Below are 25,590 nucleotides of genomic sequence, written 5' to 3'. Positions count from 1 at the left end.
TACTTACATAAATTGAAAAAGGGGATGTAACATGCAAATGCTTCTTTAGTGGGAACATCTGATGACTTCATAGGTAAAATAATTAGCAATAAGATTATTTTAAGCCTTGTGGGCAGCCCATGCTCCATAGATGGCTTGGCAGAGAAAAGTCATGCCAGTAGGGTTGGACATTTTTTTCCAGCTGGATGCCCCTCTGTTCCTGCCCCACGGCTGCTCTGCTTCCTCTCTCTAACCCATTTCTCACCTGTTTTTTGCTCCACAATTTTCTTTTCCCACCACATTTTCTCTCTCTGTACCTCCCTGTGAAATGCCTCTGCCTGCAATTCTGTGAAATTAACTCGGATACAAATCCATAATGGAGAAACACAACCTGGATGCAATTACTCACACTTTTAGCTCTGTTTACTATTTGTTGGTCTTGAGAGATACAAATTCAGCATGAGCTGAAAAAGCTAAACCTTTGGGAGAGGTACCAGCCATGACTGGATATCAATCAGTGACAGAAACCGTGCTCCCCCAAAATTCCAGAATGAACACTGATGTTTGTGCAGCTGTTCCAAGGCACCCTTACAGACTTGTATCACCTGTTTCCATGCCCAGTTTAGATGCCAGCAGATATTTTGTAAAACCCTAAAATTTCCTCAGGTAGGAATTTTCAGCGAGAGAAGAAAGGAGAGAGCAGGAAAAGGAGAGAAGCTGAGGAGGACAGAGAGAGGTGGCAGGGAGGAGGGGATGGGCTGGCAGGGTCAGATGCAGAGGTCGAGGGAAGCCGCTGCAGTGCGATTAGCAACATCCAGAAACGTCAGCGTGGACAGGTCTGGGGGAACTAAGGACCTGAGGTTAGACATGTCCAGAGAAACTGAGGGACTGAGGGAAGAATCATCCTGAAAGGTGAGGCTGGAGACACCCAGAAAAGGTGTAGAGATGAGGCTGGAAACATCCTCGGGAGTCGATGGAGGTAATCCAGAGGAGCGCTGAAACATGAAATAGTTAAAATCGGTGAGGTCTAGAGACTCTGACGAGGTGGAGGAGCTGTTCTCAGACACACCTGGTGAGGATGGAGGGATTGTACAGGAAAAGTCCAGGGAAGCTGAGGAGGTGTGACTGGAAACATCTGTGGAGGACGGAGAAGTGAGACTGGAGAGGTCTAGAGAGAGTGAAGACGTAGGGCTGGAGAAATCTGTGGATAGAGAGGTGACACTTGAGAGGTCCAAAGAGATTGAAGAACTGTCACCAGACTGATCCACAGAGCCTGATGAAGTGAGACTTGATAGGTCCAGCGAAACTGAAGAGGAGAAACTGGAGCGCTCCCAGGAATCTGAGGAGGTGAGGCTGGAGAGCTCTAAGGAAATTGAAGAGGAGGTACTGGAGAAGTCTGAGGAGAATGAAGATGTGAGACTTGAAAGGTCCAGAGAGGATGAAGAAGTGAGACTGGAGAATTCCACAGAGGATGAAGAGCTCAGACTGGATAAATCCAATGAATCTGAAAAGGGGATTTTAAAGAGTTCCAAGGAGGCTAAAGTCTTGGCACTGGAGGGGTCCAGGGAGGCCAAAAAAGTGAGACCAAGTAGGTCCAGGTAGGTTGAAGAGTTGACACTGAAAAGCCAAATAAATTCCCAACATGATGGGTGTTAAATCAGGAGCATTTTAAACAAAAGACCTCTATCATCACACCAGAAAAAAAGGACAGCATGACCCCCAAAAATTAAAAAAAAAAAAAAGATTCAAACTCTGTGCTCAGTCTCTTAGTAGTTTCTCTTTTGGTGCAGAAAAGCTCCAGTAATAGGAGGCCACAGAAGTAGTGAGAACACTGTGCTTTCCAGGGGCCCAGAACAGAATCACACGTGCAGTTGCAGACAATCTTCTCTCCTGGCATGCCTGTCCTTCTTCAACCAGATTTATTTGTCTGTGTAGCATGTGCAGGATTTGTTTTTGGAAGCTAACAATGTGCTAAACTGGTTCTGTGTCTGAGAAATACCCATTTCAGCAACAGCAGTTCTAACTGTTATCAGATAAAAAGAGGTCTTATTTTGTTACCTTTCTTTCATACCTCTGGATATAAAATCTGTATAGTAACAAAATTTTTTTACTTGTGCTAGTTTGAATTAATAAAAATAACATAAAGAGAAGTTGTGATAGAAGGCAGACGTGATTAAAAAGGGAACAGAACAGCTTAAATTTCAGTTCAAAAAGGTGCATCTAATTATAGTGTGAGTAGATCAAGAGGCTGATCCACAGCTGCCTCCTCTCGTCTCCAGACTGCACCGCAAAGCTCAGAGCTCCCAAACTGTGGCTGCCTCTCCAGGAAGGCACAAAAAACTCCTCTCTCATCACAACCACATTTTATGGACCAAGGCAGTACAAGGTACAGGAGGCTGCAGGTGAACACAGCCCAGCTTTGCCCGGGTTCTTACACAACCCACGTCCAGATGAGCGTGTAATGGATTTAACATAATCACCATGGGTGCAGCTCCCACCCAGGTCAGCTCTCAGCCCAGGCAGGTCCTGCTGAGCAGCCACTGAGCTTCAGTGGGGTCTCACTATGCAAACATTAAAACCGTGGGGATTTAGCACAATGCAAAAATTGCCACGCTAGAAAAAGAGCTGCTTATATACCATTGATGAGACCCCCAAAAGTTCTTGGATATATTTAACATTTATAGATAATGCTTCTGTCATTTAAGAGCTGTTGCAACATGGTTGCAATTCTTTCAAGAGTACAATGTTTATAGATCAAAAGGCAAAACAAATGGCTTTTTCTAAACATGCATAATTTAGGATGAAATTACAAGTTTGCTTGCTGCCCTGTATTCTTAATAAAACATAAAAGTAATTAATCCCTTAAAAAATCCCTTGCTATCTAAAAACAATATAATTTTGTGGCTATCTTTAATCTCAAAGCTTTTTCAAGTATATTTTACAGAGGAGAACAAATATTAAAAAGAAAGGCAAATTACAATACAATAAAAAGCCGGTGTCTATAAATTCCTTCATCTCTTCACTGAGTTCTTTCTGCCTTAATTTAAAATAATAAAGTTATTGCACTTTTTCCTATGAACTAACACTGTCTAGAAACGTGGAATTACGGTCACCTTTGCACAAAACGTAGAGGTCAGTAATAACATTTCCTACCTTGGGTAGCTGTGGATTTACCTCCTTTCTCTGCCCGGGTAAGCCATACTGGGCTGTGCTGGTAAAGCTCTGCTGCTCTCTGTGCTGACCCTAATCTGCTGCACAGCCACTCCAGTGATGCCGTGCTGATGCCAACAGGTCACCCCTGCTGAACCTGCTGTCTGAGCACAGCACTGCACAGTGCCACAAACGCCTCGCTGGAATCAGCTCTGATCTGCAAACATTCAGTTCTGTGCTGTTTCCTATTACAGGACAGTGTTTTGAAGGTTAGTTGATGAAGATGTTAATTTTCAACTTTTGGACACCTGGATTCAAAATAAAAATAATTTTGCAGTGTCATCCAAGTCTCAGCTGTCCATCCTACAAAACCTGGCATAAATAGCCTGAGGAGGGACCCAGGATCTGCAAAGAATTCAGGTACACTCAAGTTTAAAAAATCTTGTGCATTACTTCCTCTTTTCATGTGGTTAATAATTTGTGTTACTTTTTAAATGTGTTTATAACAAAATAGCATAATGATGTAAGATATTTTGTCCACAGCTGGTCCTCCTAAGGTAAGCAATGAGTTCAGCATGTTTGTAACATGTAGCCTTACCTTGGAATAATTCAGTTCTACAGCAGCATGTAAAGCTAAGCCATGGAGGTATTTAAGATAGAAATGAACAGATCCTGTGGCAAGTGAAAGAACAACCTCCACCTTAAGAAACGGAAGGGTTCTGAAGTGACTCCCTGCTTCCACACAAGCTCTGCAGCAGCACTCCTCAGTTCTTCCACACAAGAGAACCTCCACAGGTTGCTGACCTCTGACCAATGCTCTGCCGGGGCCAGCAGACTGGAAATTGCAGTTATCACACAGTGGGTGCTCATGTTTACTATATTTGACATTTATTGGAAATATAAATGCAAGTACAAACCACAGGAGACAGATCAGCAATGTTGTAGGAAATGGTGGTTACAATTTTTCTGCTTTTTTTTTGGATCAAACCCCCGGCTGGCACTTGTGGTTCACTGCTGTGGCTGAGGATGTGCTGACACCCATTGGTGGGCAGGGATCCATCAGGGCCCTCAGCACTGATTTGTTCACATCACATTCCTCCACCTCTGCCCCTCCACTTCCTCTGTTCCTTCCCCCTTATTTTGAATTCTTTCCTCCTGCTCCTTCAGGTCTGTTCCTCCAGCTGTAGCTTTCTCTCCTCATTTCCTGCATTCCTTCCAGCCCCAGAGCCTCCCTGCCCTGCCCTCTCAGTGCTGTGCTGCAGCCATCCACAGCACCCACACCGACTGCAGCCCATCTCAGCCCATGGAAATCCTTCCACAGGATGGATTCTCCACAGCAAACTGAAATCTGCTTGCTACTTAAAGCCAGACTTGCAGAAAAGCTGAGTTATTAAGAAGCAATAAAGACCACAGCAGCTGTGAATGTGCATTTTAGGATATGCATTTCTAAAAAAGCCACTCACTCCAGAGGTTTCTTCACCTTCACCCCTCTCATTTTAGATTACTCACCTCATAGTTCTAAAGCACAAATAGACCAGAAAGTTTCAGGAATTAGCCAGAACTGAAACAAAATTTTATTTAAAAAGCGCCACATACAGAAAGCCATACTCTGACAGAATGAGAATGCAGGCATATAAATAAAACAGAAGAAAGAAATGTATTGTCTTTCAAGAAGTTGTTGAATGCCTGTAGAAATTAAACAGTAAGGTTTTTTTCAGTGCAAGGCCAAAATGTGAGTTCTACTATGCAGTCCTCAGTGCAGAAAAATTTGGAAATGGAAAAACTGACTTTAAAATATCAAATGATGCTAATGGCTGAGCAAACATATAAAATTAATTTCAAGGTAACTTTTTTTATCAGAAATGATGGTACAGTTTGGCAGAAGTTTCACATACACTTTTAAAATTGAAATGTTATTTCAGCTGTAATAATCTCCTGTAAAAGTATGGCAAACCTCAATGACTTCAATTAGTAAGGTACTCTCAAGCCATTTCTGTTTAGAAAAATATTCTGTTTAGAATAGTTAATTTTTAAAAGTTAGATATCTATATTCCTGTTTTCTTCCCCAAGCACAAACCTTATGGAAGTGTTCTTGTTTGTTAAAATAAGCTCTGTAAGCAGACACTACTTAATAGGCAGTTTGATATAACAGAAATGGCATGCAAAATCAAATATGCTGGGCAGGGTGACATTACAGTTCATAAAGGCTAAGACAGCCTTGAAATCACTTGTAAGCTTAGAATCAAAATTCCAGGAAAAGCCTTGGGCACCAAAATGCCACATCAGCTCCTTCTGGGCTGTGCCTTTGCCTTTTCCTGTTCCCCTGGTGGCACAGAGTGCCCAGCAGTGCCCGCAGAGTGGCACAGCCTGGCACATGCCAAGGGCTGACCTTTCCCTTCCCACAGGGAACGACTGCTGACAGTACCAGGAGCCTGCAAGGAGTACCAGGAAACACAGACTGGAGAACACCCAGTGAAACCCCTGAGAATGCACAGGGCCTTGGACTGGGAGCAGACCAGTTCCGAGGGGGAAGGGAACTGGAACTCAGGCCCGGTTAAAGTGAAACACAACAGCCAGTGGATGGGGCAGGCTGTTTCTGGAACTGAGTATATTGTTAAATGCTATTTCCTTTTATGTTTAGGTATCTCCTCAGCCACCTTCACAGCTATTTTAGTCTTTAATTGGTTTTTTGAAGTGAACTACTGTAGCAGCTTACAGGATTTTAAGGCTCTGTGCTTATCGTACCTCTATGTAAATGGGCTTTCAGAAATGGAGATACTTATTGTAGGAGTTGAAGATAAAATTTAATTTTAAGGTACTGCATGCCCAGCTCACTGATGTTGCATTTAGGAGCAGGATTTAGATCTTGGTAGGTAGGTAAGAGACACTTTGATGTTTTACCTATAGTGCCTGAAAAATAATTTGAGTACCATGTTAGTTCAACCAGTCAAGTTAAAAAGGTTATCAAAAAATATTTTATACATTCTTTTATATTTCAAGCATCAAGTAATAAGCTTTCTGTTAAACCAAGTTGTATTACACAACTGTCAAAAATCAACAAAAAGAACAATTCTGGAACAACCATTCTGCTTAATTTTGGGTTTGGTCCCAAAAGAGGTAGTCCATAAGTCACACAAAAAATAAAAGTTAGCCTAACATGCCAGTGTCCTCCACCATATGCAGCCTCAGCACTAAATGAGGCTATTTCATATCTGCAAATATTATAAGTTAGTGTTCATGTAAATACAGGAACTACACTTGAAATTTATTTCTTCATAGGTCCAGCTGACCCAATACATTAAACAGCCTTTGAGCCTCAGCCTTGGGGAGAATTCAGTTTTTCTCCAAATTAAGTTTATAACATGCCTAATACACACATCCTTTAAATAACAAAGGATATATGTATTTAGGCCTGGAGAGAGGCTGCAGGTCGTTAAGCCTCATTACTGATACAGGTCTAATTATCATCATTTCTCTACAAATGCTGCTGCTGCCATTGAGTTCCTCATGGTTCCTCTTGCTGAAGCTGCAAACTCTTCAATTTCAGCATTCAGTCTTTTAATTACCCATTCCAATGCTTCACGGCCCTACAGTTAAAGGAAAGTTTATTAGTGTGTAAATCTTAGCAAATAAGTAAATCAGCTAAATTCTTACTGAAAATGACTAAAGACACAGCAGTTAAAGGAGGAAGGAACAGCAATACATGCCTCTGGTGTTATTTCAGTAACTGGAGTACTGCTGGAACATGTTCTGCCTTTGATTTCATTAAAACAATTCCTTGTATCAGCAGTTCTCACATTATGATCCACAAAAGACTTTTTATCCAGACTGCTTTATCGTTCTCGAGGCTGAACTCGAGATATGTTTGGATTGTCAGAGGAAAGACTATCAACTAAAATACTGCTTCACTGCTCCCACGTAACTATTTCAGGTCTGTATTTATGCATTCTGTATGAATGTAGATCCTTTTTGGACAGAAAAAGTGAATACATGGCATCAAGAGGGCAGCAAAAGAATGACAGTGTCCCACTGCTGAGTGAGTGGAGATTATTTCTCCAGTGAAGATTCAGACAGTTTTGCCAATTACAATTCATCTTATTTCCATTCACAGGAGGAAAATAAAGAATAAGTTCAGCATGCTGAGCATTCAGTCTCTACACTACAGGCAGCAGAACTATGTGGCTCCTTCCTAAGATTGCTGACAAAGCCAAAAAGTGAACCAGAGATCTTTACTCCCTTTGACATTTAGCCAGTGAGCACACATTTCCCACAAAGGCCATACTTACTTTTTTAGCATTGGAAGAAATTGTGTTTGCCATTAGCCCTTCTAGGTAACTGCTGAGACTGACACCTTTTACAGATATTATTGCTTCTTGTGTCAGAATGGTTCTGAAAGAGAGCAGGAAACTGAATTACTCTGAGTAGTTTAACAGAAACTCCCTCCTGCCCTACCAGGACATTCCCTCATCAGCTTTGCTCTGTAACACAGAACTTCTTGCCCCCTAAACACAACCCACTGCCACACTGTGTAACTGCTTCATGCTTCTACTTATAAAATAGAGCCCAAGAGTGCCTGGCAAGTCCAAGCCTCCCTTTGTGGCTCTCAGCCATTTCCATCTTTAGCAGCAGGATGTTAAGAGTGGAAACAGCAGATCTGGAGTTACTGAATACTGGGAAAACAGTATTAAAACATCCCCTTCAACAACAGGGATTGAACATTTCTGACTGCCATGACAGAAAAATCTCCAATGTTAGACTCTCTAGCATGATCTTTCAGAATCATCACCACTTCCAGCAGTACAGACTCACAAAGCTCTAAGTTGCCTTAAAAACACCAAGCAACCACCAAAACACAAACCTCCAAAATCAGAGGCTAAAGGCACATCAGTGTGGAACAAGGAGCTGAAAACTGCAGATGTGCATGAGTGCAGTTACAGACAGAACACCCTGACTGGACTCCAGCACAGCATGACCCAAAGCTCCCAGCAGAGCCAATGTCACTGCAGGAAGTGACAGTCCATTGAATCCTGGTTTAGACAATTTACTGTAACAAAGGCCATGTAACCCTCATCCTCTGATCAAGGGAAACCATGGACATTTTCAAAGCAAAATCCAGTCAGTCTCAGAGCAGGGAGGTACTCACTTGTGTGGCTCATGAGGGTGTGGTTTATAGACAAGCCTCTCATCCACTGACACCAGGTTTGTAAAGGAAATCTGGAGAACACAGGAAGGGTTACCCTTTGATACAAATAACAGAGCACTACAGAGCAGAATGTCACATGACTGGGGACAGTCACAGTGTCCCTACACCAAGAGGCTTTAAACATTTTTTCTTAACTCCACCCCCACCCCAAAGCTCCTGCTCATCAGTACGTTCACAGCTTCAACAGTGACAAGTTCCAAAAGCCAAGCAGCTCCTTCCTGAAAACCACAACTGATCAGCTCTAACCACATTACTTAAACCTTTAACTTGTGTTCTTCCAACACAATTTTCAAGACCATTTTCCTTGTCATAAGTACAAGGTGCTGTTATACTCTGTGCTCCATTTCAGAGGCACAAACACAACTACTTACATTGCAGGATTTAAGCTCCATTGTTTTTTTCACAGGGTCAACAACAGAGTGCTCCTGCACATAGGTCCTTGTCCTGCAGGTGCCAATGAGCTGGGGACAGGCAAACAGAGATGGCATCAATTCCACCAACCCACTGCAATTCGAACACAATTAGGATTTAGCTTTAAACAAAGCTATTCAGCTGAGGTAGATCTCATCTTCCAGCCTGAGATGCAGATTTGGCTGTCAGGGTCACTCTGTGCTGCTGTTAAGCTTTCCCCATACAGAAATGGTTAAACCATTAAACCTTTAAACCATATAATTATGCAATGATACACATCTATCAGAGCAGCTGGCTCAGCCCTGCGGTGTCCCTTCGTGGCCTGTGACACCACACCCACCGATTTCACAATGGCCGGGATTCCCCACTCGGTGCTCAGGAGCCGGTGGCTGTGCAGCTTCCCGCTGGGATCCACGTGTCTGTCCAGGACATCGACTCCCACCACGCTGGGGTTCATGGGGTTGGGGTATTTCCTCATGGCAGCTGTCATCACGGTTTCCCAGGGGTGACTGCACAAACACAATCAGGACACCGAGTTGCACACCTCTGTCTGCAATAGGATTATGTCCTTCCCTGGAGAAAAACTCTATTTCATCGAGTGGGCAGCGCACATGAAACCACCACACACCTGATTAACTGGGTAAGAGCGTTTTCCCTGTAACACCAGGCTAAAAGACTGCACTTCATCCAAAGTGTCGTAATACTGGAGAGGCTTACTGAGTTTCTGCTTCCCTCTAACGAGTACTCCCTTCAGGTTATTTTGGACAGAGGCGTTCCGGGGGCAGCACAAGGACGGCGCTGGGTGCCGGCAGCGCGGGCCCCGCGCGGGTTCGGCCCCGAGCCCGGCCCGGCGGGACGCGCGGGGAAGGTCAGGGGAGGGAGAGGCCGCGGCCCGGAGCTCCCGGGGCGGCCCTGGCCCGGGGCAGCCCCCGGCCCGCCGGACCCGTCCCCCCCGCGCCCGGGGCCGGCCTGGCCGCCGCCCGGCCCGCCCGGCACCTACTCGAACACGTGCTCCGAGGTCCAGATCCTCATGGCTGCGGGGCCGCCCCGGCCCGGCCGCTCCGGCGCCGCCGCTGCCGCCGCTCGGCTCCGCGGGCCCGGCTCTGCCGCCGCGCGCCTGCGCGGACAGCGCCCGCCAATCGCCGCGCGGCGCCGCGCTGACGTCACGGGGCGCGTCCCGCGTGAGCGGGGCGGTGCCCGGCCGGGGACATTCGGGGTGAGGCGGGGACAGCCCCGGGCGCCGCCCGTGACCCCCGGCCCGGCCCGGCCCGGGCTGGGCGTGAAGGGCGCGCCCGGGGGTGGCTCCGCCGGCACCGCCGCCCATCGCGCAAACACGGGCGGGTGCGCTCTGCGAGCCGCGCTCCGGTCAGGCCGGGGCTCGCAGCGCCCGGCCCGGCCCGGCCCGGCCCCGCCAGGACAGGGCGGCGAGGGGCGGCGGGGCCCGGGCTGTCTGATGGCGTCAGCACGGCCGCAGGTGGCCGGTGACGTCACGGCGCAGGCCGCTCGCGCGGTGTGCCGGCAGGGGGCGCGCGGGCGGTGTGACGTCACGCGGGCGGGCCCGCGGGGTCGGAGGTGCCGTGAGGGCTCCGCCAGCGCCGGCACCGGCCCTCGGCACGGAGCTCCCGGGGCACCGGGCTCGGCCCAGCGCCTCCTGCTACCGCTGCCGGCAGGAGCGGCGCGGGTGACCAAGAGCGGAGCGGCCTGAACCGCACAGGAATGGCCTCAGTGGAAAAGCACAGCGGGAAACTGCCCAGGACCAGACCGTGCCACACGGAGCCGTGGCTGACACCCGGCCGGGCTGGGAGCTCTCACCGGCTGAAATATCCCCTGGGCACCCCAACATAACCCAGCAGCTCTGCTACAGAAAAGCTGCTATTTAATAAAAAACACCAGGTTCGGCCAGTAGCAAACACATCACTGAGAGCTGTTAAGCTAACACATTTTTGCTGGGCATACCTGTGCTGATCCTGCATTCCCTGACTCCTTCACCTCGTTATTCCTGAGCTGCTCACTCACTGCTGAGCTGCCCGAGTGCACGGGGCTATTGCTGGCAGATCGTGAGGCAGCTCTGAATCCCCTGGAGCCTGGGTGCCCACTGAGAGATTGTTGCAACTGGAGAATTTTGCAAAGGATGTTAAAAACGCAAAGCATTTTGAGAGGTCTCCGTGTGACAGTTGTGGAAGGCAGTGACCCTGAAACAGGCAGGGACAGTGCAGCAGATACCCATCCCTCACCCATCAGGCTGCCTGGAGCCTCTCATCAGGTTTTTTTTCTTTAAAAGAAAAGTTATCTACTGGAAACAAAGCAAAATGTCATCTCCAAGAAGGAGGCATGCCAACATATGGTGCAAATTAGGAGCTAGATTTCAGCAGTTCTTGCTCATGTAAACTTCAGGCTATTTTAACAGGAGGTTGTTAAAGTTGGTTTCTATATCTGAGTGATATCAAGTGTGAAACTACTTATAAACCTGTCCTGTAAGAGAAATAACACAATTATAAATAATACAGCCAGACTTTAGGAAAATGAAATGCGCATTTGTGACTGCAGAATAAAAAGTGGCACATCCTAAACATTAGAATTATTTATGTTTATCATAATATAATAAAATCCAATAGCTTTACCCCGATGTGTTGTCAGTATCTGTCTAATAACTGCAATAAAAGAAAACATTCTGTCAGTTGAGTTTGTCAGGTCCCAGGCAGTACCAAAATGATCACTGAGGATGATGATGGACACCTACGAGAGAATATAAAACCTGTGATGAGATTCCTCAGTCCAAATGTGCCTTTCAGGGGCTGTTTGCTCACAGCTGCTAGATGTAACTGTGGGCCTTGTGATCTATGTTTCAGATTTTGGCAGAGCAATCCCCTTGGCATGGCTAGGAAATACTGGAAATTGCCCGAGGAATTCTGTGGGAAAGTGCTCTGGGGTCCCAAACAATTTATCTGCTCAATGAGGCATGAAGGTTTTGTGTTGCCAGACCCATGTTTGCCAGCAGGGAGGAGTGACTTGTCCCCTTTAAGCAGCCTCATAAAAACATCATAATTTTGACCAAAAAGCATAAATATCAGGAAATAACTCACAACCCAAAAGTCTCTTTATTTCCAGCATTGTATCCAGGTCATTCCTGCTCTCCATAGTGGGTACCAAAACCCCAGATTGTCAAACCCAATCAGCCCTGCACTATTATGTAAAAATACAGATATTGTGTGTCCATTGGCAAAGCAAACACCCCCCTGGTCCAGAGTCCTGCCCCAGAGATCAACCAGGCACAAAATGTCACTGAATTCCACCCTGGAAGGGTTTGGTGACAATGGCAGTGACTCAAGCTGCATTTAAAGGAAATGAATGCAAGCCTGAGGTGCCATTCCTCATGGGTCACCAGAGCTGAGCTGTGCACAGGTGACACTGCGGGGGACTGACACAGGAGGGTGGGAGGGGACAGCTCTGAGCTCACCTCCTGTGCTCCCTGCCACGGGCTCTGGGGTCTGCCCTGCTTCTTTATCACAACTCTGCACTTTTCACATGGCAGCTGAGGCCTTACTGTTTTTTACACTTAAGAAAATTGTATTTTGTGGTGTATTTTCCCCCTGTCATATTCTGAAATATGGCTGTGCTGCAGTAACGCAGCACAAGTTCCTTGATCTGAAATCCAAGTTTTATTGGTGTGAAATATTGGTATTCACAGGCAATATTAATGAAAACCATTCAAAAGTCTTGCTCTTTTCTTGAGCTGGAAAAACAAGTTCCCAGTCCCTCTGTCAATGTGGCAGTTGTAATGATAGAAAATTGTCAGTGTTTTCTTTTCCAGACATACCTCCTCAGTGACTTCCATGGTACAATTCCTCATGGCTGCCCAGCTATGAACACTCTTTCATCAGCTGTCACTTCAGGATCAGCCTCCCCATGCTTGGCTGTATTTTCCTGAATGTACTTTTCAGAGAAAACTTTGTTGGATAGCAAAACTGCTTTTCAGTGCTTCCAGAATTGGCTCATTAATTCCTGGCAAGTCATAATGCATCCCTGCATGACAAGGTCACATCAAATGGTGCTTTTAATAAACAAATACCTTTATTGACAGAAAGAAAGCACAGAAATACCTCACTGCAGGGTGGTACCAACTCCTCTAGCTTTGCCCATACTTTATAGGAGTTTTGTTCAAGTAATTTTGATCCTTCTGGATTTCTGATCAATATCTAAAGAAGACACCAATGGGGAAATGCCACCATTACAGAACATTCTGGAAAAGTGGTGTTAGGCACAAATGGGTTTCCATGATGAGACATTTATTAGATCAGAGCTCACACTGTAGCAGGGATTAACATGCTTTGGTGCATCTCTTTCTCTCTTTACTGAAACATAAATGGAATAAAAATATTTCCCTTTCAATAGTGAAAACGTGTTTTTATTGAAGTAACCAGCATTGTTTACCAGTTTTACCTCCTCTGCAAGCATTAACGGTTTCACTGTGATGTTGAGTCCTGACAGTGCTCCCCGCTGCTGCAGCAATCTGGCCTCCCAGCCCAAAGCCCTTCACCTTCCTTCAGAGCAGATGTTGTCCCAAATTCCTCATCACTGAGGCCTGGAGCCCTCCTTTGTCCCAGGGCAGAGGGGAAGGAGCAGAATGCAGCAAGCAGCACGCCTGAGCTCCATAAACCTCGGAGCCTCAGGCAGGGGAGCTGCTCTGCCAAAGTGCCCCAGTGCAGCTGCTCTGCAGCTCTGCCCAGGCTGGGGAGCTGGGGGGGCTGGCCCTGGGGCCACCTGAGGACATTTATTTCTGTCCTGTCCTGGGGCTGCTGCTCGTGTTGTTGGGACAGCCCTGTGAGGAACAAGCACCTCAATTTCTGTGTGCTCAGTGAGCCATAAATGACATGGGGGAATGACAGGAAGGCTGTGCTGGTGCTGCAGAGCAAGAACAACTGATCAGGGCTGGTTTGGCCAGTGCTGGAAGCAGCTTGGCTGTAGCCAGACCTGCAGCAGTTCTCTCAGTTCAGTGCATTTGTTCTTCACCCACTGACAAACACTGACTTGTGTGTATCATGCAATTCAGTTCAACTCAATTGTAACACAGAGCAGTGTAAGACAACCAAATGCCTGTGTTTGTTTCTGCACTTTAGCAGTTGACCAGGAGAGTTTTGTTTTTTATCCTGTAGTATTTGCTTCCTCCCTCAGTTTGAGGAAAAACAGCTTATAGAGATAGCCAACAAATCCCCTTCCCTTAGTCCTTCATATTCTACCAGAAATAGCCATCAAATTGCCTAGGAAATACAAATAAAAAATTTTAAATATTATAACTTTCTGTCCTCAGACTAATACCTATCACTCCCTAAGAAGAGGTGAAATGCCACTAACCATATCAGCTTTCAGAGGAGAGATGCAGGTGTTTGAATCATTACTAAGAAATCAGTTTGAGTTGATTCCTGCCTTCTGTGTGGAAAAACCACGAGAGGGGGCTGGCTCACATGTGTTGTCTGTGTATTCCACTCCCTGTGTGTCCCTGTGAGAACAGACTTTTGGATTTCTGTTTGCACAAGTCCTCATCTGTGATGAAGCAGCTTTTCTCCCCTTTGCAGATATTGGTCACCACAGCTACAATTACACTGCACAACTCTCTGGGATGTGATTTCAATAAAGCTGGTCTCAGGTAACCTGAGAGCAACTCAGAGTGCAAATGTCCTGTTGTGAACCTGTGACTCAGTGTCAGATAAGAGCCTTTGGTACTTAATGGAAAAGCCAAGGCCATCATTCACAGAATGCAGTTGAAGAGGCTCTCAACTTCTTGAGAAGGTGAGGAAGGGATATGTTTCAAAACTTTTAGGCAGTCTTTGGTTAGAGAGAGAATCTTGACTGTGGATTTGCTTTTTCTGAAAGGCAGAGTTGCAGTCAGAAGGAATATGAAAGAGTGTATCAAAGGTGAAACTCCCATAGATCCTCCTGTGGATCTCCCATGGTGCCCGCAGAGGGAATGGCACACCCCAGGGTGCCCCTCTGCAAACCTACAGGGTATTCAGACCGAGCATCACAGGATCAATAAACAAAATCATTTAATATTCCATTTACATTTGAAATAATTCTTAACAAGTTAAAACCAAAAAAATTGGTGATAAGATCTTCAGAAACCTGTGGCCACCTGATGTGGAAGGACAGCTTGAGATCTGAACTGCTGATGGTGAAACTGCTACACTGCTGCTACAGCCACTCAGTCATCAAGGGGAGACTGAGATTTTGTTACCTGCCATTTCACATCTCTCCCTTCCCCAAATGCCCCTGCACACCCTGAAGAATCCTGCCCAAATCCCACCAATATCCTGCTCCCTTCCCCCCGATAAATTCAAACCCAGACATTATCTTTCCTTCACAACACTGAGTTTAAGTTAGGTCACATTAAAAATGTGCATTTTTAATAGAATGATCTGGGACAACCATTTGATTTTCAGATCCTTTTTATTTTATTCTTCTACCATAAAATGTGCCAAGAGGCTTAGAGCTGCACACCTTCAGAGTGCTGTTGCCTCATATACCTTCCTCACCCAGCATGTGATACATCTCCTGCAGTTGGGAAACACTCTGTCTAACACTGCCTACACTAACCAGGCTCTGGCACTGTTTATATAATTTGAATGCAAATAATTATTTTTCTTATCAGCTTCCTCGCCCACCTGACAACATCCAAAATGTAAACGCCCTGCACACAGGATCCCACCCAGCTGGCCTGAGCTGCTTCTGACACTCACTCTTCCACCTGCCCTCTGGGCTCCTTTGTTTTACCACACTCCAATTACTACAGAGAAATGATTTACCACCTTACACAGCTGTGCTTGCCTTTATGTTTGGCAGCAGAGGACTTAAACAGGTAGTACATGGCCCTTAAATGGCTTTTGGCAAGGAATGATCTGGTTTCAATTTAAAACTGACTCAGAATTTGTAACAAGGTAGGTGCTGTTTGACTCACTTTGACTTTGTAATTTAGGTTCTGCAGTTTCCTTGGTTTGCAGAGTTCAGGCAGTTGGATTATGGCTCTACAAACATCTTGTCTGTGTCAGGAGTGGGAGCAGCAGCTGCCAGCAGGTGTTAGACTGAGCACAGGTCCACGGTGGTGCAGGGCTCGTGGATCAAGGGGACTGTGCTGTTGTCTGGGAAACAGTCTCTGGCACTGAGAATGTGACAGATCCCAGCCAATAATGTTTGCTCTTGCAAGCATCACAAATGTGCATGTGATCAAGTAGGCAGATGATAATCACATGTTATCACCCACAACTCATGAGCAAGCACAGTAACAGCACAATTAAAGACAAAACCACAAATTCTAAAGTACTTTGAAAATGCTGATGATTTTGTGTTGTTTGGAGATAATTATGTTTCTCTCCCAGTGATTCTTGTGTAATTCAAAAGATGACAACAGTTCTTATAAAAACACTGTGCTCTCAAACATTTGTTGGGTGCCTCTTTCAGTGCAAAGCCTGAAGGACCAGTGAGGACAGGTCGTGGTCAGAATTATGCATTAAATCACAAACATAACTCACAGTCTTCAGACTTTGCTCCCGTGTCCAACATTTCTGTCAAACTCTTGTTTCAGAAATCTTGTGCTCCATCAGCTATCTTTGGACATGGTTTAAAGAAACCACAACCTAGAAATAAAAGTTGTGACTTTGTCATACACAAAGTGCCACATGGAAGTGGCCACTTAGTCATCAGAGCTGACATCTTAACTGTCACCAAGACAATGATCAAATCAATAATAAACCAAACAGCCTTGAGGCACGTAGGCTTTCATGTGCCTGAGGCTGACCACACAGCTCTGGTGAAGGCAAGCCATTAAATTGTTTTTTTTTCTAAGTTTTGTGGGCCAGAGAACAGGTGGATCCTGGATTTTAGAGTATTTCTGCTGTCCTTAGTGCTGGGATTGTATTTGTTACTGCTTTGCAGGGAGGGGATCCAGTCTCAGCAGCTGAGAACACAAAACCTCCTCAGATCTTTAACAAGAGCAGCAACTTAAGGCTCAGTCCCAGCCTCTCATCTGGGCCTGACAGTGGGAATTTCCAGCCCCAAACTGAGAAGAAATGTTTGGACAGGCCTGAGAACTCACAGGGAAACAGCAAGCATGGAAGTCAAAAACTGCACCTGAAATGATCCTTGTCCTTCTGGGGATGAGGTGCTTGGACAGTTTTAAATTTTTAATATCTTATCTGGACACCGGTGGTTTCCTGTTTGTAGCTTCACTGAAAACACTTCTCTCTTCCAAAGAGCCTTCTGAGTGGTTCTCATGAGTTCATTTCATCAAACTTAAGGGATAAACTATAAAAGGAAAAGAAATAAAACATATTAATCAAATAGGAGAGTTTAAGATGGAAACATAATGCAAGGATCATCCATGCAAATAAAGTAACTCTTCATGCACAGTTGGGACAAAAGTATTTTCTTTCATGGTATGCTCTAATTACATATTAAACTGTAAAGTAAGCAGACTCCATAAAATCTCCATTAATGTCAAAGTCATAGATTCCATTTAGAAAAAATCAAAATCAAAGGCAATGAGATGGTGTGATCAAAACTGTCAGAGTCCATCTTGATAAAACGCCTGAATCTGCATTTCCTGTAGCCACTGTCTGACATCCCAGGCCATGGGGGCTTTTTAATGTACTTAGCTGTGAAATATTACAGCACTTAAAGAAAAGTGAGAGGAATATGTGGGAATACTTACAATCTTGGAAATCCTGCAAGAGAACTCCATTTTGTCCTGATCCAAAGCCAAACACATTTAACAGGCCTGCACAAACCTGCTACACACAGACCAAGAAGATTTGAGTCAAACATATGCAACAACTTGAAGAGGGTCTAAGAATTTAGTAAATATTACAAGAACATCTGAGCCGTTAAAAATCCATTTGCAGAGCAGCCCTGGGTGTGTTGCACTTGTGAAGGACTGCAAGTAAAATCCTCACAGCCTGGACTCAGCCCTCAGACTCTTCTAGGCCTTCCACCACCCCCATTATTGTTAATTAGCACAGCTTCATTAGCGATGATTAATTAGATTAATTTCTCCTTTGGGAGAAAACAGCTTTTTCACCATTGCACCGCCTAGACTTAATGTGCTGCTGAAACGAAGCTGTCTGCAGCTTAGTGTTTCAGCAGTAATTAGAGGAATAAGCCACGTGTATATATAAAAAAGGAAAAAGTCAAATTCCATACACTGAGAAATCATCAGATTTATCCCAGTATGATTAAGTCAGCTTGGATTAATCTCTCTCCTGAGGATGTATATATGTTCTCTGTTACAGAGTCCAAAATGTTAACAGACAGCTACAAACTGAAGTTAAAAATATTTTTAAAGGAATAAGTAGTTTTAGCATTGACTACTCTTCTTACAAAACCATTTAAAATGTAATTTTTCATATCTAAGTCTTGCATAGTGTACATTAAAGCACTTTCAACCTAGCTGCCTCAATTAATTTTTTTCTCTAAATTGAGTCATTTAGGAACCACTTCCAAGTTGCTGCATATATATCAGTTCTAGTGCACTGATTCAATAGGATATCCAGCAGGTTCATGATTAATAAGATGGCAAAAGTGGAGTTCAGGCTTCTTAGTGTCAATTTTTGGTTTTCGTGCTCAGAAATAAGAGGAATTTTTATATACATTTTCTAGTGATTAACAATTCTGAGTATCAGGAGCTCTCTGAAACACAAAATACTGTAAAGCAGTAATTATTAAAAATAAAGGTCTTTAAAAGGCAAGATGAAGAGCACAGCTCTTCTTTTTAATCCAGATGTGCATTCTATGTGTCTTCAAAGCTAGGAGCTCCCAAACGTGCAGTGGGATGAGTAGCATAGGAACAGGAGACACAAACACTGACCAGCTGGACACTCCTGGGCAGAAGGACTCACCCAGGGGTGGGTGCTGTACGATCATCAGCGAGGGGGGCAGCAGGCAAGGAGACTTCTAAGAAAATGATGATATTAATAAAAAGCCTCTACAAGGCTTCATTAATCACAAAACTTGGAGACAACCCAGTACCAGCAACAACTCAAACTTATTTAATTTGTTTACTCCAAACTGAATGTTTGTTCCCTTTGTAAATGTGTGTTTCAGAGTGTCACATATCTTAATCCTTGCTGATAAAAGAGGCTGTAAAGATTTGAAAGGAAAAAAAAATAGATGATTATGATGATGATATTGCTGAGGTATCACTGCATCCCTCTCAAGAGGGGGGAAGACCTGGGTTTCAAAACTGACACATTTCTGAGTAGATTTTGTTTTCCTGCTTCCCTGAAGCTCAATGGAGATGTTTGAATTATGCTCACAAATTCATTATGTTTTGGGAGATTTCTTTGTACATTATGAGCTGTAATCAGAGATATTCAGATATTCAGTGTTAGGAAATGTTCCCTTTACAAGCCATAATAACCAGCACTTGGTGTAGGAATAGAGATAGGATATAACCTTCTTAGGATGGTTTGGGTCAGAAAGGACCCTCTTGGTGTGGATGATTTTCATTAAAGGAAAAAAAAGATAAAGATAAAAAGTGTGAATTTACACTCTTAAGTTTCAGTAACTACATAGAAAAATCAATGTAATTAGGCAGGAAGGTCTTTACAGTTGACTATTAACCCAAACAGCACCTTTTAGTTGTTTTGTTTTAGCGTTCCTGATTCTTTGGTGGTTTTATTCAAGAAAATACAAAATCCTCATGCCCACAGAACTCTAGTGAAATATGTAAGTAGTAGTATCTCAGATGTTACAAATATGAAAATGTTGAGGAGATTTTCTAGGATCAGCTAAGGACTCAATTCCCAGGAAAAAAGTTAGTGGGAGTTGAGCTTCCAACTCACATGTTCTCTTTTCTGAAATCTGCCTTGGATGGCTTTCCTGAGACAAAGAACTGTTCACCTGGAATTAAAATGTGAGAATTCCCAGGTCAGTCATGTGAGCCACATTTTCTCCCTGTACCTTCTTATGTTCTGAACTTCATTTCCATGCTGGCACAGAGGATGGGTGTGTGAAGGAGCCCTTGCACAGAGCATGACATCAAAATTTGCTTTCCTGAGGTAGTTTTGTTAATGATTGTTGGGGAGCCATCTTTTCCCCAAACCTTTGCTGAGGGTAGGGATTAGGAGAGGTTGGTAATTATTGAAAAGGCAAGGTAATTCTAATGTATATTTTTTTCCATTGCTATATTTTTCATCTGGAGAAGCCTTGAGGATTTTATTAAATTGCCATGTACTTCTGGGACTTAGTTTTATTAAAATGAATCCTGAAAGGATAATTTAGCAATGGATCTTTACAAACACAATCACTGAAATACAGACATGAGTTGAGCTGTTCAGAGGACTGTTTCCATAACAGCACACAGCTACAGCAGCTCCTCAGAGACACAGGATACTGTTTCTATGGAAATAGAATGTCTGAGCCTGCAGGATGCACAGAAATCCATTATGAAAAACAGGAACTAATATTTTAGATTAAAGGGACTTCCTTGTTCACACTTATTTGTGTTTAGCCACTTGTCACCTTTTTGCCATGCCTGGATTTTAGGCTGGTGACTCTCTTGAGCTTGTTTTTCTAAAACAAGAGGTGGTGTTTGGACATTCTGTCTGTCCACCTCTTACAACTTTTTAAACTGTTGGTTAATTTGATTCCAGTTGCAGTGTGTGTCTGGCTGGGGCTCAGCACAAGGAGCGGTGACACAGCTGCTGGGACACCCATGCAGGGAATTCAGCTGCTTTCTGTCCTCAGCTGGGGGCAGGAGGGGCAGGAAAGAAAGGGCAGGGGTACAGGATATGCACTTATGGTGCTCTGTGAGCACTCAGATAGGCAACGGTAACAGGTAAATGGAAATTCTAGAAGGCAGCAGAGGAAGAATTTCAGGGCAGTGGCAGTAGAGCCACAGATAGTGCAGGAGTGTCACTTTTTGTTTCAAAACATGAATTATGTCCCTGCTAAGTAATACCAGTTGTTAACAATGCTGGTACTCTCAGTTCTTCATGCTTTTCCCATGTTCCTGCATCCTGAGTTGCCCAGATCCTTGGCTGTACAAATTCTTCCCTGGTGTCAAAACACAAAGGATCTGTAATGTGCTAATGCTGAGCAGATTCACAAGAGAACCTGTGCACTCCTTTGCAGGAGACCATCAGAAATTGAAAGTAATCCAAGTAAAGAGCATTACTATCACTATTTTCAGTAATCTCAGAGCACCAGTATGCAGCCTGAGTCTGGCTGCAGTGAGTGTTTGGCTGCTGAAGACTTTTCTGAGCATGTACCCAGGATTTCAGGACAAGGAGATAGCATGTTAATAGCTGAAAAACTGCTGATACAATTTCGGTGTCTGCTGTTGAAAATCGGAGCCATTAATGGTGTCAATAAATTTGAAAAAGTCATAGTAATCCAATTACTGCTATTTTAAAACACTAAGGTTCCTTTGTAGCTATGGAAACAAAAATGCAGACATTAATGAGCAAGGGGAAAAAACCCTGGTGTTTCCTTGACGACAGATAAAAGCAAAGCTCCATGAGACCCGAAGGAGAGAGGAACAGAAATACCTCTCACCATGACAGACAGCTGAAATCCAAGTCCAGTGCAGCCATAAACTTCCCTCTGCCAGGAGTGCTCCTCCACAGGACATTCCCTGCCTTTGCCCTGCAGTATCCTTGCGTGAGGCTCTCAGGGTAAGAGCTGCAGCCTTGGAGCTTGTGTGAGAGCTGGAGCCCTCCTGGGGCACTCCTGGGGCACTCCTGGGGCACTCCTGGGGCACTCCTGGGGCAGGGGAGTGTTGTGTGGAAGCTGAAGAGCTCCTCAGCTCCCGGGGAGAGGCAAAGTGCCAGGTCTGAGCCTGCCCTGGTGCTTTGCAGTGTGGATGTGGCTCATGTGCTCCACATGAGCTTGGTGTGGGCACAGGGGACAGCACCGGGCACCCCAGGGGCTGGAGAGCTCCTGTTCCCTGCAGTGCACCCTAAATTCAGTGTTCATATATACATTTATATATAGCACCTCTTCCACCAGAGAAAATCTGTGCAACTGTTAGATAAAAGTATGACACAGGTACAAGCAGTGTGCAACTGCAACTTAATGGTTGTCACTTGAAATTTAGCTGGCAGCTCTCACAAAATTCACAAAATATTGTTTGTCAGAGGAACTCAACCTTGTTCAAAGACAACCTAAGAGTGGAATTGAGACAGAGCTAAATGAGAAGACACCAGTCAGGTTACAGGGCTATTTTTCAGTGGATAGCATAGAGCATAATAGAATATTGATTTGTAAAATGATTAATAAAATAATAAACAGTAGAGTTAATTGGCAAGTTTCTCCCAGGCATTTTGGAAGAGCTGAACTTTCAAAAAAGGCTTCATTTTAACTCTATCCAGCTTATGGTATAAGTGAGGATCCCTTCATAATGGGAAGGAAAGTGTATCAATTGGTTCAAAATCCTAAATTTTGGGGTGTCAATAGCAATAAAGAGCTGGATACTGAGCTACAGGAGTGTAGGGTTTCCTTGACAACATGTTGGGAAAAGACACAACTACATAGAAACTTATGGGGAAAATAAAAAGAAATGCAGAATTGAGTAGTCTGAATGGTGAGGACCATGGCTTTACTGGTGACTGGTGCTGGCCTGGGGTCACAGTGATGGGAATGCTCTGCTTCTCTATTTCTGGTTACTGATGCTGCCTTTTATGGGTTTTGACGTTGAGCTGAGTTGGTTCAAGTGATCAATGACCCTGTCAAATTCTATTCTCTTTTTCTGTAAAACACATTAAAGTCAGTGTACTTGGTGGGCTTTAGAACATTTCTGACTACTGTCAGTCGTTCTGAGTTATCTGTTTTATATCTTTTTCTGTGACAAATAAGAAACAGATGGAAAAATGAATACATCTGTAGTTTGTGCACGTACAAACCACTGAACCTTGCTGCCTTTTCGAGTTGGAGCAACTGTTTCTCTGGAAGCTACATTGCTTCTAAGTGTGTCATAATGGAAATTATTCATGTTTGTGATGTGATACGTCTGAAAAAACTACAGCTCATTAATCCTGGAGCCTATAGGACCTGGAAAGACCCTTCCTATTCCTCCTGCACATCATCTCTTGTGTGGCCGAGGCACCATAGCATCCCCCACTTTTTAACCTTTCAGCTGTCAGCAAAAGGAAGATGTGGGCAAGGAGGAGGAACTGGAGCTCTTCATTCCCACCCCATCACCTGATGCTTCAGGAGCAAAGCTGGACTCAGCTGCTTTTTCTCTCTGATGTCCAAGATTTTTCTTGGATTTTAGGCTATCCTTGTAAATTAGTCCATAGAACAACCCTTCAGCATATCTGCTTGTGGTGAATTAATACTAAAAACCCAAACCAAATAAAGCCCCAAATGGAACTGTGTGATGATTCAGCATTTAGAGCCTTACCTAACACACATCGAAACTACATTTGGAAAAAGGTCTATGGGATTTTAGTGGAAGATGGTTTGAGGCTGGACTTTTTCCTTTGCTTTCTATTTCCTTTCTCCTTTGGGTGAGTGTCCAGCCCTGCAGTTGGGCTGTGGAAAGAACCCAAGTATTTTGAAGGAAAAATTCAATTCTTAGTGAAACTGAGGTTATGTCTGCAACCAGCTGAACCTTTTCAGCTTTGTGGCTGCCTTAGCACTTTCGCAGCAGCCTTGAGTCTTTTTCCTATGGGATCCATTACTTTTGCCTTCTCTTTTCATTTTCCTTGAACTGACTTTTTTGGCAAGGAGACCCATGTTTGCTTCTAATGAAGCTTTGTCTCTCCCTTTTGCTGTTCAAGCACATTTTTGTCTTTAAGTTTTTTTCTCTTGGTATGGCCTGACCAGTTTGTGAGGGTTATACTCCTCTTTGGGTGGTAGCTCTTGCTGGCTCAACAAACAGAAAAAACTGCCAGATGAATCTTAGTAGTTGTTATGTGATGTTGATAGGAGGGTGGTAGTTGGCTGTCCAGTTTAAAAGAATGTGGCTTTTGGAGTATTTTTCTATATTCAATTTTTTCCCCCCAGATTTTTAATAGTTACTTTAAAACATTCTGCCAATTCACAAAGCTGTGGTCTTTGGGAAAAAACAATCATCTTAAGTACCGTGCTGGAGATGGTCAAATGAAAGATGTGTAGGCAACCATGATTTCTGTACATTCAAACTTAAGAGCTCATGTCTATAAAAGAAATATTGCTATTTGTGATAACCAATATCCATATTACACAATGATTCTTCATGGGGATTAGTCCTCAGAGGAGGATTGGGTGCATTTAGACTTTCCAGGTGCTACTTCACCTGCAGCACAGTCACCAACATCATGGAGGAATGGTGACTTGGAAATACAGAAGCTACAATGTCATGAAATAGATGTTCATGTCATATTGAGAAAAAATGAGCCACACATACCCCTCTGAGAGTTACTGCTGCAGGATGTGTATTTGGTTACTTTTCAAACTGAGTCAGGAAAATAGTAATTAAAAGAAAAAGAATGATAATAAAAGATTGAGCTGATACCACTCATTAATAATGCATGATGTCTAACTGGGCCAAAAGGGTCTTCATTGAGCAAGCAGAACAAAAAGATTAAGAGTTTAGAGAAAGACTAATAGAAAAAAATTGTAGTTCTTTTCTTTTACTTCTATCCACATACAAAAAAAGTTTACAATGCCAGGAAAATGACCAGTTTTACCAAATTGATTTAAGCAATGTCAGCTTGCAGACTACATCTGGTTGTGCAATGGCACTGGGTCTGCATGAATGGAACCCTGCTGGCAGGCACATTTCTTGTCTCCCCAGGCATTCACTTTTCTGTATCAGCTGAGCACACAGATATTTCTCCAGCAAAATTTTCCTGGAGCTGACCTCAGCTGCTAGTGTATACATGGAAAAAAAATTTAAGTTTCTCTTGTGGCCAGTAGCCAGACCCCACTTAGTGCCAAGTCAGGCTGTACTGCTGTGTAATAATGGCAATATCTGAGAGTTTTACCACACAGACACAGAACTGAGGACTGTTTTTCATCCACTGTTGGGTGATTCACTGTTTAACTCCTTTATCAGTCTTTGTCAAAGTCTGGGATCAGCAGTCTGAAGCCCTCCAGTGCAGTCCTGCTGGTTTTAGTGGCACTGAGTTGTGCTGGTTTGACGTTCAGCTCTGGCTGCTCAGCCTGGCTGAGGAGGAGAATGACTGCCAGGGTACCCTGCTGTGAGCAGCCACGGGGCACCACCCAGAGCCTCCCCTGTCCCTCCCCTGTCCCTGTGCATGCAGCTGCTCTGCTTTTCATTGTCAGCACGACACCAAAGAAATCCTGCTTGATTTGGGGCTCGTCTGGATGTATGAGAAGATGGACACCAAAACCCCTGCACCCCACAGTGCACATGCCTTCTGCCCAAGCACAAGATTTTCAACCTGGCTGTCTCTTCTCAACATGTTTGAAGATACACATTTATCAGGTGTCAGTCCCTTACTATCAAGGAAAGCCAAGTCATAAAGATTCCTTGAAGTTTTCAAGTTCCCTTCTAAAACTGTTTTGTCTGTCTTTTGCTTTTTGTGGCAAAAATATGTTTGAGAAGTGTTCTTGCTTTTCTGACAAAACCTTCCACCTGTCCCTCCCAACAGCAGTGTGTTCATAACTGTTTTAGTCCCTGTCACTTGTGTCAGCACTTTTATATCAGCTGAAATCCCATTTTCCTCTCATTCCCCATGTGACAGGGAACAGCCCCTTTGTCTCACTCCTGTTGGTCTCCAGTAGTTACAACAAATATTCAAGTCTGTTTTCTGCCCAGTTTAGATCAGTAAACCTGAGGTGTTGCTGGACAGCTGAACAAAAGTGGGCTGCCAGCATGTCCTGGTTTTTTGGCTGTGCTTTGTGGAGTTTTC

General features: G+C 44.2%; 1 protein-coding gene and 2 long non-coding RNA genes across 14 annotated transcripts in view; 1 reads left to right on the top strand and 2 right to left on the bottom strand.

Annotated features, from left to right (window-relative positions):
- Positions 1–4,680: 4,680 nt before the first annotated feature.
- PRELID3B (PRELI domain containing 3B) lies at positions 4,681–9,879 on the bottom strand. Of its 2 annotated transcripts, none has more exons than XM_064391107.1 (6): positions 9,744–9,879; positions 9,084–9,252; positions 8,704–8,793; positions 8,273–8,343; positions 7,416–7,518; positions 4,681–6,716 (listed from the first exon to the last, which is right to left on the bottom strand). In XM_064391107.1, exons 1-6 carry the CDS (start codon positions 9,773–9,775, stop codon positions 6,597–6,599), a joined length of 585 nt encoding a protein of 194 aa, XP_064247177.1. In that variant the 5' UTR covers positions 9,776–9,879; the 3' UTR covers positions 4,681–6,596. The 2 variants fall into 2 exon arrangements, with proteins under 2 accessions (XP_064247177.1, XP_064247176.1); XM_064391106.1 differs by lacking the exon at positions 9,744–9,879 and adding an exon at positions 9,372–9,518.
- Positions 9,246–11,367, top strand: LOC135281851 (uncharacterized). The gene is made up of 2 exons (XR_010348312.1): positions 9,246–9,383; positions 10,414–11,367. It is a non-coding gene; the product is annotated as an uncharacterized LOC135281851 (long non-coding RNA).
- LOC135281850 (uncharacterized) overlaps positions 11,333–25,590 on the bottom strand; it is a 48,153-nt gene continuing 33,895 nt past the window's right edge. For 3 of the 11 annotated variants that reach the window (XR_010348306.1, XR_010348301.1, XR_010348303.1), the window contains 4 exons: positions 17,445–17,523; positions 16,865–17,038; positions 12,561–16,371; positions 11,351–11,479 (listed from right to left, as the gene is read on the bottom strand). This is a non-coding gene — a long non-coding RNA (uncharacterized LOC135281850). Of the gene's footprint in view, positions 11,480–12,325; positions 16,372–16,864; positions 17,039–17,444; positions 17,524–19,572; positions 21,416–25,590 lie in introns of those variants that run through there. The other 8 variants (XR_010348305.1, XR_010348307.1, XR_010348311.1 and 5 more) reach the window with 7 other exon arrangements.

The sequence above is a fragment of the Passer domesticus genome, chromosome 16 (assembly GCF_036417665.1).
Source record: "Passer domesticus isolate bPasDom1 chromosome 16, bPasDom1.hap1, whole genome shotgun sequence".
NCBI lineage: Eukaryota > Metazoa > Chordata > Aves > Passeriformes > Passeridae > Passer > Passer domesticus.
The sequence above is the reverse complement of the archived record's forward strand: the minus strand, read 5'-3'. Positions and strand labels throughout refer to the sequence as shown.

Excerpts from the sequence above, each read along its gene's own strand:
- PRELID3B (XM_064391106.1), bottom strand. The coding sequence starts at position 9,430 with ATGAAGTGCAGTCTTTTAGCCTGGTGTTACAGGGAAAACGCTCTTACC. Across the intron at positions 9,253-9,371 it reads GCTCTTACCCAGTTAATCAG|TCACCCCTGGGAAACCGTGA; the intron begins GTGTGTGGTGGT and ends GTGTTTGTGCAG. Across the intron at positions 8,794-9,083 it reads TCCCGGCCATTGTGAAATCG|CTCATTGGCACCTGCAGGAC; the intron begins GTGGGTGTGGTG and ends GCCTGTCCCCAG.